General features: G+C 43.5%; 2 protein-coding genes and 1 long non-coding RNA gene across 3 annotated transcripts; all 3 read left to right on the top strand.

Moving 5' to 3' along the window:
* The first annotated feature begins 674 nt into the window (after positions 1-674).
* On the top strand, positions 675-4,555 carry LOC120033458 (protein downstream neighbor of son homolog). Its single transcript, XM_038979824.1, has 8 exons — positions 675-1,200; positions 1,477-1,557; positions 1,792-1,992; positions 2,144-2,322; positions 2,440-2,618; positions 2,881-3,296; positions 3,467-3,670; positions 3,901-4,555. The coding sequence occupies exons 1-8, from the start codon at positions 781-783 to the stop codon at positions 4,036-4,038; spliced, it is 1,818 nt and encodes a 605-aa protein (XP_038835752.1). The 5' UTR covers positions 675-780; the 3' UTR covers positions 4,039-4,555.
* A 2,895-nt stretch (positions 4,556-7,450) lies between these two features.
* LOC120033264 lies at positions 7,451-10,241 on the top strand. Its single transcript, XM_038979539.1, has 3 exons — positions 7,451-7,703; positions 7,869-8,246; positions 10,234-10,241. The coding sequence occupies exons 1-3, from the start codon at positions 7,451-7,453 to the stop codon at positions 10,239-10,241; spliced, it is 639 nt and encodes a 212-aa protein (XP_038835467.1).
* A 45-nt stretch (positions 10,242-10,286) lies between these two features.
* Positions 10,287-11,000, top strand: LOC120033331. The gene is made up of 3 exons (XR_005473939.1): positions 10,287-10,389; positions 10,502-10,567; positions 10,673-11,000. It is a non-coding gene; the product is annotated as an uncharacterized LOC120033331 (long non-coding RNA).
* The last annotated feature ends 847 nt before the right edge of the window (positions 11,001-11,847 follow it).

The raw sequence follows: 11,847 nt of genomic DNA, 5'->3' as shown, positions 1-11,847 counted from the left end.
TCAAGGCCCAAAACAATCAATTACTCCTACTAACCTTGGGATACTTTTGACACGGCAAAAGTACTGTCTTTCCACCCAAATGACAGCCCAAATAATCGATTGACAAATTCGCTAATCCCTGAAAACCGTTAGAATCACTGACGGACAGTTTCATTGGGTTCGGTTCAGCTATGAACGTGATTGATCACCAACAGTAATGATAAACGCTGAGAAATGATCGCTAACAAGAATTAACATACATACTATTAATCACTTTGACAAGAGGGAGAGAGGGGGTCGAGGGGACCGCTGATTGTTACTCGGACATAATGCAGATGATAAAATCAAGAAATGAAAACATGTATTGAAAATTACATACACATTATATCTTATGGATATATATTTTGTAATAATTAATGAAGCATAACAGGATATAGGATATAACTTTAATGTCTGAAGAAACATAAATTATATTGATTTGTTTTCCCGGCAGATTTAGAGAATCAGTGGCTTTATGCGATTGCAAAATTGGTCTTTCATTTATAATTCTAGCCAGAAGATGGCGCCAAAGCATCTAAATTGTTGTTTGACTCGATGCACGCTGGCGTAACATAAAACTCCTCCCCTGAAATTTTAGCGGGACTCTGACGTTCCACGCACGTCGCGCGCTAAATTTGTTTTGTGTTGAAGTAAATTCAAGGAACAACAACACAGAGGCGTATCGGCCGCACTCAACTATTTTAAACGGCTTTCTTCTTCTTGTTTTCGGACCAAACTTTTTTCCCCCATTATCCTTGCAAAATGTCACAACAAGCTGGTTACTCACCTAGTTTCAAAAGACCAGCTGAAATCCTGCGAATGCGGAGGAAGAGAGCCCGCAGCGAGGGTGTCAGTTCTGGCGGCCGAGGCGCGATTTCCAGCCCGTGTGAGGGTGCCTCTATATCCGCTGTTCGACCATTCTCCCCAGGACCTCTGTTCGGCCAGGGTCGCTCTGGAGGGGGAGTGAAGCGGAGAAACCCATTTGCTAGTATCGAGAACACCCTCAGCAGCCCAGCGAAGAAGAAAGGCTTTATTTACACTGATGACGACGCCGACTCTTCGGATTATGTGAAGCCGGGCGGCGCTGCAGGAGTGGAGGGAGAGAAGTCAACAACAAGAACGCTGCCATTTAGTGAACGACTTCTCCAGGCAGAAGAACTAAGCAAAGACGTGCCCGGCAAGGTATGATAGTGGCACACGTTAATACATTGTGCAACAACAATAATAACGTTATAAACAATCTAGCTTGCTACTGTACCTAACGCTAGCAGACTTGTATTATTTTCCAGCAAACTACAGTATGTAGCCAACTGACACATGACAGAGGTAACGTTAGTTAGTTAATGTAGTGTTAGCCAGCTACTGTACAGTTGTCAAATTGCTTTATCTGTTAAAGCATCGCACCTCGTGGTGATTTCACACCGCTGTTTTTGTTCTGATCTTTCTCTCTAACAACAGAAACCAACTTCTCTGTCTGAAGACGACTCACTGTTTGAAGATGAGGATTTGTTCCAGGAGGAGAGAACACCCATACTGAAGGTGAGTTCTATTCATTTCTCCATTCTCTTACTCCTTATGGACATGTCTCCAACTCCATTCTTGGAAAACTACCAAAAGCCTGTTACAATCATAGCTATCTACATTATAGACAGGCTGTGGAGTAGCTGGTGTGCAGGCTTTTATTCCATCCCATTCAACTATTCATGGCTACAGACTAACGTTAGGGGTTGTTTTGGTATTTTGTGAGTCAACATTTTATCTTGTGTGTGTCAGAGTCCCCAGGCTGGTGCAGTAACCTCCATAGCGCCTCCTGCATGTGTGGAGTACCCTGCAGACTGGAGTCTGAAGACGCGTCTCCTTTTCACCTCCCTGCTCCCCTTCTCCTGGGCTGTACAGCCCAGAGCTACAGAGGAGGCCCAGGGTCTTACCCAGCACTGTAGAGGACAATACACTACTGTACCACAGAGTATACAGGTAGTGTTATACATGTTACACACACAGACACACCAATGACAACTCCAAGGCAAAGGAGTACTGGTACCTGAGGAGCTTTACTAGCAACACAAATATATTGTACTCAGTCTGTCTCTCACACTCTGATACTCACTTCTCTGTGTTCCTCTAGGACCCTCGGACATCTGCTGAGCTACGATGTGGGTTCCAGCAGTGTCTGCAGTTCTGGCAGCACCCGTCCCTGTCCTGGCTCTCTCTGTTCCCCCGGATAGGAGCAGAGAGAAGCTTCACTGGCAAGAATGTCCCCTGGGCCCAGGACATGGCACTTCAACAGAGCCTCATGAGTGAATGGTGAGTGGGCATCAGAGGGGAGTGTGTGTGTCTGTATTATTTCAAAAGCTTTAAATTATCTTAAACTCAACTCCTCTCTCCCCTCTCTCTCTCTCTTCCCCCTCTCCTCTCTCCCAGGTCAGTGAGCCTGTCCTCCCTGTACAGTCTATTGAAGGCCAGACTATGTCCATATTTCTATGTGTGTTCCTACCAGTTCACTGCTCTTTTCAGAGCCTCAGGACTGGCGGGGAACAGCAGCATCACTGCACTACTCACCCCAACCACTAGGGGGCTCAGAGAGGCCATGAAGGCGGACGGTGAGCTACAGTATATCCTTCAAGTTTATTATGTCATATGCACAGGATACACACATGGTGTTTACAGTAAGAAGTAAGAACAGTAAGAAGTAAACAATACATCTAATAGAATAAATATTTAGCATTAGTATAAATACAGGAAGTCACTCAACAATATATCATGTAAACAATATATCATGTAAAAGTGTGTTATTAAACATTTATATATGGTTATTCTAATCTTGATAGTAAAACATTTTCTGTCAAATACCTGTGGTTGTAGGTATTGAGTTCACACTCCCCCTGCTGGAAGAGAGGAAGAAGAGCAAGGAGCAGGGATCAACCTCACACAGCCAGGAGGCAGATGGAGAGGAGGGGGAGACACTGTCTGAAGCCAGTGACAAGGAAGACGATGATGATGACGATGGTGGGTTTTCCTGGCTGACGGAGATGGGAGTGCAGGATAAGATTAAGAAACCAGACAACATCTCCATCAAACTGCACAAAGAGCGCAACTCGGTGTGTTTAGACCACAAGCCAGAGTCTGTAGTCTGTGTGTCGGGAACGCACACCTTCACTCTCATCAACTTCCTCATCAACTGTAAGAGCCTGGTGGCAGGGGCTGGATCACAGGCAGGCCTGCCCCCCACCCTACTGGCCCCTACAGCCTTCAGAGGAGCTACGCTACACTCACTCAAGGTGAGACACACACTGCTGTAGACTGAAACCATCTGAGGAGCCTTACCTCCCACATTTCAATGTTCAATTTATGAATGGAAATAACAAAAACTAGAAATGGAAAGTTTCCGAAGAAACGTTGCTGTGTGTAACAGAAATTATAAGCATGTTGCCTTGTGTCTAATTGTCAGGCGCGTAGTGTGAACGTGAAGACCCAGGTGCGTGCTGGGTACCAGGATGTGTGCAGTCTAGAGGTGACGGGACCCATAATGCCTCATTCTCTCCACGCCCTGACCCGCCTGCTTCGGCCTGCTCAGAGAGGAGGTTTCAGCACCGCACTCTACACACACGAACCCACTGCAGTCCTCAACACGCACACCACCACCAGGGAACAGGTCAGTCACACACACACAAACCCCCCACCGTACCGAACACACACACACCGCCAGAATAGAGGTGACACACACACACACAGCTCAACTGTTATCCAAGTCACGACACCACTGTAATGGACTGGTATAAAGCCTCATAATTTTATCTCCGCAATTCAAAGTTAAATCATAAAATCCTTTGTACTTGTTTGTATATATTCTTCTCTTCCTCCCTCCCTCTCTCCCTCTCCCAGGCTGAGCAGGCTGTAGAGCTGGATGGATGTGGTCTTCATCCCAGCACCATCCAGCAGCTCCGGGAGCCCTCTACCTTGGGGAAGTCTCCCCTCAGACAGCTCCACTTGAACAACTACTCCTACACATGGAAGTCCTGAGAGCAGCTCACCCTGCCTCTATCAGACTGCCCAGAGAGCACTGCTAGGCTACGTCCCAAATTGCACCCTTTTCTCTTTATAGTGAAATGCTTTTGACCGGAGCCCAATAAAGTAGAGCACTATATTGGAAATAGGGTGCCATTTGGGACACAGCCTAGATGCCTTAGGTGGACCGTACCATTCCTACACTGCCGTATACTTACTGTCCATATCTGTCTGAATAGCCTGTCCACAAACTCCAGGTATGCTGGCAATTGTAGTTTTGCTAATCCCCTGTTCCCTGGACTACAACCCAATGGCTGATGGGAAATGGAGTTCGTGGACATGTAAAATTCCTGTATTTGCCATAATGAGTTGGATTTGGCTAAAACAGACTTGTGATTGATTTTAGACCCTGCCGTAAGATGTTTTTGTCTTGAACCATTTTTAATTTCTGTTTTAAGAGCTTTTATTTCAACATAATTGTTTTATATTAATGACGTTATATCTCTGTACTGGTGCCATTTTATTGGATTAAATTCATTTGTCACGTGATTTTTCTGCTTGACTTATTTCCCCCCCATTACTGTTATTAATTTAACGTCGAAGTCTAAACCTTGAAAGGTTTAGATTTCCTGATTTAAATTTTTTATTTTTTAAAATCCTGATTTGCTCTTGAGGAGAATAGTTAGTCAGTGTGGTGTCTTGGCAGCAGAACCACTGTGCACTGACTCTCCAGCTAGAGTTTCATGTTTCGTTAACGGGAAGCCGACCTGGGCTGCATCCAGGAGAGCACAATGTTCTGAAAGCTGCAGATAGAAATGGATTGTATAGCGCTGACATGATTCCCTTCTATGTGTCAGGCAAGAGCATGTTTATTCTATACTGAACAAAAATATGAATGCAACTATTTCAGACTTTATTGAGTTACAGTTTATATAAGGAAATCAGTCAGTTGAAATAAATTCATTAGGCCTTAATCTATGGATTTCACATAACTGGGAATACAGATATGCATCTGTTGGTCACAGATACCTTAAAGGTAGGGGCGTAGATCAGAAAACCAGTCAGTATCTGTGACCACCATCTGCCTCATGAGGTGCGACACATCTTTGCATAGAGTTGATCAGGCTGTTGATTGTGCCCTGTGGAATGTTGTCCAACTCCTCTTCAGAGGCTATGTGAAGTTGCTGCATATTGGTGGGAACTGGAACACGCTGTCGTACACGTCGATCCAGAGCATCCCAAATATGCTCGAAGAGTGACATGTCTGGTGAGTATGCAGGTCATGGAAGAACTGGGACATTTTCAGCTTCCAGGAATTGTGTACAGATGGACATGGGGCTGTGCATTATCATGCTGAAACATGAGGTGATGGCGGCGGATGAATGGCACGACAATGGGCCTCAGGATCTTGCCACGGTATCTCTGTGTATTCAAATTGCCATCGATAAAATGCAATTGTATTCGTTGTTTCTGCCTGCCTGCCCGCCCATACCATAACCCCACTGCCACCATTTGGCACAGTGTTCACAACTTTGAAATCAGCAAACCGCTCTGGTGGACATTACTGGAGTCAGCATGCCAATTGCATGCTCCCTCAAAACTTAAGACATCTGTGGCATTGTGTGTGGTGTGACAAAACTGCACATTTTAGAGTGGCCTTTTATTGTCCCCAGTACAAGGTGCACCTGTGTAATGATCATGAAGAAATTCTCACTAACAGGGATGTAAACAAACATGGAACATTTCAGTTTATGAAACATGGGACCAACACTTTACATGTTGCGTTTATATTTTTGTTCAGTGTACATAGTGCGTTGCTATAAGAATGTTTTGCAAACGTTTGAGCCAACTGATCTGCATAGCTGCATCTTGATGAGTAAATAGGAGCATAGCTATAGATGAACTACACTCATGTGAAATAGGTGTAAAAGTGAAATGATGCAAATTGGCTAACTTTACGTACCAGATGTCCAAATTAACAGGATTGATAGAGGGGGTTTATAACCAAACACTGGACTGGATACTATCAATTTATGTTATAATAATCCAAAATTCAGTCTGCCTTGTGTTCCTGTAAAGGTTATTATAGTTTTGTGATTTTATATTCATTTTTTGTCTCAGTTTTCAGATCCACTTTACTAGTTTTTATTTTGTTTGTTTTCACAAAAACATTTCTATTTAGTTTTATATAATTTGGTTTCAGTTTTAGTGTTAAGCTTACTGTATGCCTCCCAGTCTAAACAGTTTGTGTGCATATTTTATGTCAAACCAGGGTAAGCCTACACAAAACACAGCCCTCATTTTAAGTCTTTCTAAAATCCCCTATGAGAGAAATTAATGGTGGAAAAACGATTCATTTCCCTGTTTGACCGCCAGGTTTTATGGGTATTATGACACCTCCACTGTGGGGCTCTATAGGGTGGTTGGATTAATATAAATTAAATAATAGCTCATAATGTGAGTCCTGACACAGACATCTGCTTCTCACGGTTAAAAAAATAGGACATCCTCTTGCCAATGGCTGAAGTCTAACCCGTGTGCAGACCCGTTTCTGGCGGTTCGTTGTTTATCTCGCCTTGATAACCAGTTATTCGGTAAGAGCACCCTTCACGGTGACTTGTTCTGTTGCAAAAGTTAATCATGGAGACGGTCAAGCAGACTTTTTCTTTTTAGGCTCGTGAGATCAGCGATATCCAGCGGACCCTGAACGGATTATCGTATCGATTTATTGATTGGCTATGAGTGGGATTTAGGCTACATTTCCAATATATTTTTGAACACTTTTTACCAGACCTAATACCCTTCTAATAACTTAATTGTTTCTTTCCAGATGTATTCTATAAAAAAAATAAAAAACGTATTTTATTTGTAACTTTTGTAATACTTTAAAAAACTTTTTTTTTTATAGGTGATCAAGGGATAGACATCTTGCAAGATGATTTTTTTAGGCTTCTTGGTGATTTTGACGTCAGTCCAAGCTGGTGAGTTTCTTGAGACCTAGGCTACTACTCAATCATGTAAAACTCATCAATAAGCATTCTCTATTTTCCAAAGGCTTGTGTCATTATTTGTTTAAAACTAGAGATCTCTGCTATACCTCTGCTCTTTCTGTCATTATCATTCAAAGGTCTTGGACACAGAAATGGATCTGTAGCATAATGTACAAATAGGTATTCTGCCTGTCTGTCTTCCTTTCTGACTAATCATCAATTCATCCCTTTCTCCTTCTCTCTCCCTCAAACTTTTTCCCATCCTTCATCCTGCTCTCACACTGTTCTGCATCTGTCCATCCATCCCCCCAGTGTCTGTGCCTACATTCTCCCCCGTGTATGAGCTGAAGGTGGGGTACGGAGACAATGTCACCCTCCCCTGTAACTTTTCCTCCTACCTGGGCCAGGAGGATGGGGGGGAGGTCCGCTGGGAGGCCATGGGGCAGGAGGTGGCCTCTATGGAGGTTGGGAACATCCTTGGTGAGGCCAGATGGGATGACGGGGCCAAGGGGGTGGAGGTCAAAACGACACTGGGGTTCTCTTCCCGGGTGGAATTCCCCCCAGCAAAGAGGATGAGAGATGGAGACTTCTCTATGACCATCCAGGAGACAGTGCTGAGCGATGAGGAAATGTACGAGTGTATCTGGCTGGGCCGCAAGACCATCTCTACGGTCTGGCTCAAGGTTCAGGGTAAGTCTGTTTTCAGGCTTTCCCATTCAGAGCCGCCGACCAGCGTCGACCAGCGGCCATTTTGGGTGTACCATTTGGAATGTTTGATTATCTTAATTTATGCTTATCACATCCTCTCTCATCCCTCACTCTTTTCTACTACTCTCCATCCCTTCTCTCTCTCAGAGCCCGACCCTCCGCGCTCTATCACGCTGTTCAAGGGAAGCCCGGTCACTCTGCCCTGCTACGGTGTCATCCCCAAGACCCAGCCCACCAGCCAGATCTACGTCCAATGGCTGAAGGACGATGTGGAGATCATGACCCTTAACCCTGGTCCAGACGACAAGGGACCTAAGGAAGAAGACCTCCGTCTCTCTCTCCCACCCAACAACCTGCTGGAGAACGGTGACCTGTCCTTGTTTATCTACAAGACGGAGCTCAAAGACCAGGGAGTCTATCGCTGCTTCTACAAGTCCAGGGGCTTCGAGGACCCTAAGAGTGGGATACCAGAAGGTGTCTATCTGACCATCCTAGATCCACATTTTGACCTATATAACTTAACAGGTAGGCCTACACACACTGACCTATATAACTTAACAGGTAGGTCTACACACACTGACCTATATAACTTAACAGGTAGGCCTACCCACACTGACCTATATAACTTAACAGGTAGGCCTACACACGCTGACCTATATAACTTAACAGGTAGGCCTACACACGCTGACCTATATAACTTAACAGGTAGGCCTACACACACTGACCTATATAACTTAACAGGTAGGCCTACACACACTGACCTATATAACTTAACAGGTAGGCCTACCCACACTGACCTATATAACTTAACAGGTAGGCCTACCCACACTGACCTATATAACTTAACAGGTAGGCCTACACACACTGACCTATATAACTTAACAGGTAGGCCTACACACACTGACCTATATAACTTAACAGGTAGGCCTACACACACTGACCTATATAACTTAACAGGTAGGTCTACCCACACTGACCTATATAACTTAACAGGTAGGCCTACACACACTGACCTATATAACTTAACAGGTAGGCCTACACACACTGACCTATATAACTTAACAGGTAGGCCTACACACGCTGACCTATATAACTTAACAGGTAGGCCTACACACACTGACCTATATAACTTAACAGGTAGGCCTACCCACACTGACCTATATAACTTAACAGGTAGGTCTACACACACTGACCTATATAACTTAACAGGTAGGCCTACACACACTGACCTATATAACTTAACAGGTAGGCCTACACACGCTGACCTATATAACTTAACAGGTAGGCCTACACACACTGACCTATATAACTTAACAGGTAGGCCTACACACGCTGACCTATATAACTTAACAGGTAGACCTACACACACTGACCTATATAACTTAACAGGTAGGCCTACACACACTGACCTATATAACTTAACAGGTAGGCCTACACACGCTGACCTATATAACTTAACAGGTAGGCCTACACACACTGACCTATATAACTTAACAGGTAGGCCTACACACGCTGACCTATATAACTTAACAGGTAGGCCTACACACACTGACCTATATAACTTAACAGGTAGGCCTACACACACTGACCTATATAACTTAACAGGTAGGCCTACCCACACTGACCTATATAACTTAACAGGTAGGCCTACCCACACTGACCTATATAACTTAACAGGTAGGCCTACACACACTGACCTATATAACTTAACAGGTAGGCCTACACACACTGACCTATATAACTTAACAGGTAGGCCTACACACACTGACCTATATAACTTAACAGGTAGGTCTACCCACACTGACCTATATAACTTAACAGGTAGGCCTACACACACTGACCTATATAACTTAACAGGTAGGCCTACACACACTGACCTATATAACTTAACAGGTAGGCCTACACACGCTGACCTATATAACTTAACAGGTAGGCCTACACACACTGACCTATATAACTTAACAGGTAGGCCTACCCACACTGACCTATATAACTTAACAGGTAGGTCTACACACACTGACCTATATAACTTAACAGGTAGGCCTACACACACTGACCTATATAACTTAACAGGTAGGCCTACACACGCTGACCTATATAACTTAACAGGTAGGCCTACACACACTGACCTATATAACTTAACAGGTAGGCCTACACACGCTGACCTATATAACTTAACAGGTAGACCTACACACACTGACCTATATAACTTAACAGGTAGGCCTACACACACTGACCTATATAACTTAACAGGTAGGCCTACACACGCTGACCTATATAACTTAACAGGTAGGCCTACACACACTGACCTATATAACTTAACAGGTAGGCCTACACACGCTGACCTATATAACTTAACAGGTAGGCCTACACACACTGACCTATATAACTTAACAGGTAGGTCTACACACGCTGACCTATATAACTTAACAGGTAGGCCTACCCACGCTGACTGATCATCTCTGACACATTGAGTTTGTTCTTTAATTTGTGCTCCTTGTCTTTGAATGAGAGCGCTAGTAACATAGATGTTTCAGTGTTTTTCCCTTTTGTAACACAGGAACAGAGAATGTCACCAGTAGCTCAGACTTCAGTGGGACTAGTGGTGACAGTGAGAACCCAATAACATTCTTCACTTTGGTGACCCAAGATAAGGAGGATATGCAAGGTGCTGTACAGGTGTTGCAACGTTTGAAAGCTATTTTCTCCCCAATGCTTATTATTACTTATTGTTTTCGTTATTGCTGGGACATACTGGTAACATTTCATTACATTATTAGGGACATCATCTGAGCCAATATTAGTGCAGACAGAGATGACACCATCATCACCTGATGCAACCTTCGGTGAGTGTTATGTTCTAAATGTTTTAGAAGTACTGTAGATGAATGTTGGAAGACGTAGTCAATGTTGAATACTGTGCCCCCCTATTCTCCCTCTTCCTTGCCCAGAGGATCTAGAAGACGTGTTGGCAGTGTGGGCAAAGACCCTTCCGCTGGTGCGTATCGGGATAATCACAGGGGTTCTGCTGGTTACAGCTCTGATCTTCTTCCCTCTGCTGGCTCTCAACAAGATCCCATCCTAGACCCACATTAGGAAGAGAGGGTAGAAGCAAGGGTTAGGGCAAGGTCAATTAATTAGGGTTTTGGAGGGCTGAAAAACAGTTTTCATTCTCTTTTAATCAGACTGATTCAGATCTGTGTCTATCAGGTGACTCTCGGCCAATCAATTACATCAAATGATAATTAATTCAGGACTAGTACATTTTTAAAGTGTATACAGTGCATTCGTAAAGTATTCAGACCCCTTTGCTTTTTCCACATTTTGTTACGTTAGCCTTTTTCTAAAATATATTACATTCTTTTTTTCTTTCATCAATCTACACACAATACCCCAATTATGACAAATTGAAAACATGTTTTTAGACATTTTTGCAAATGTATAAAAAAACAGAAATACCTTATATACATAAGTATTCAGACCCTTCGCAATGAGACTCGAAATTGAGCTCAGGTGTATCCTGTTTCCATTGATCATTAAGATGTTTCTACAACTTGATTGGAGTCCACCACAAGTTTTTGCTGTCATTATGGGGTGTTGTGTGTAGATTGATAAGGGGAAGAAAAACAAATGAATGCATTTTAGAATAAGGCTGTAATGTAACAAAATACGAATGCACTGTATATGTGAATAGTCGGAAAATGCTACATTATCTTAGCCACATTAGAGCTACAGCCTCTATGCATTTGTCCTCTGCGATGCTGGATCAACCACTCATCTGAGCTGCCAGTGAGAAGTCTGACATCGTTTGATGTCCGCACTGCTACGTCCACTGAATGCTTTGGAGGTTGTGTATTGGAATGTGGGATTGGACTCAAGGCCTCAGATGAACCCTTCTATGCTCTGTCCATATTTAGTATTCCTATTAATAGCTCTCCCTGCACCAGGAAATATGTTTATTGCTACAAGTGCTGGAATGATGACGAGGGCGGGGAGAGTCTTCAAATACTGAACCTCTTGAAAACACAGTATTGGATGTACAATAAACGTGCTGTGAGCGCATGGCAAATAAACATTGAAAAGACATGTTCTCGTCTGTATAAACAACTAAATGAGAAAATGTACT

Source organism: Salvelinus namaycush, chromosome 40 (assembly GCF_016432855.1).
Source record: "Salvelinus namaycush isolate Seneca chromosome 40, SaNama_1.0, whole genome shotgun sequence".
In the NCBI taxonomy this organism is placed as follows: domain Eukaryota; kingdom Metazoa; phylum Chordata; class Actinopteri; order Salmoniformes; family Salmonidae; genus Salvelinus; species Salvelinus namaycush.
The sequence above is the reverse complement of the archived record's forward strand: the minus strand, read 5'-3'. Positions and strand labels throughout refer to the sequence as shown.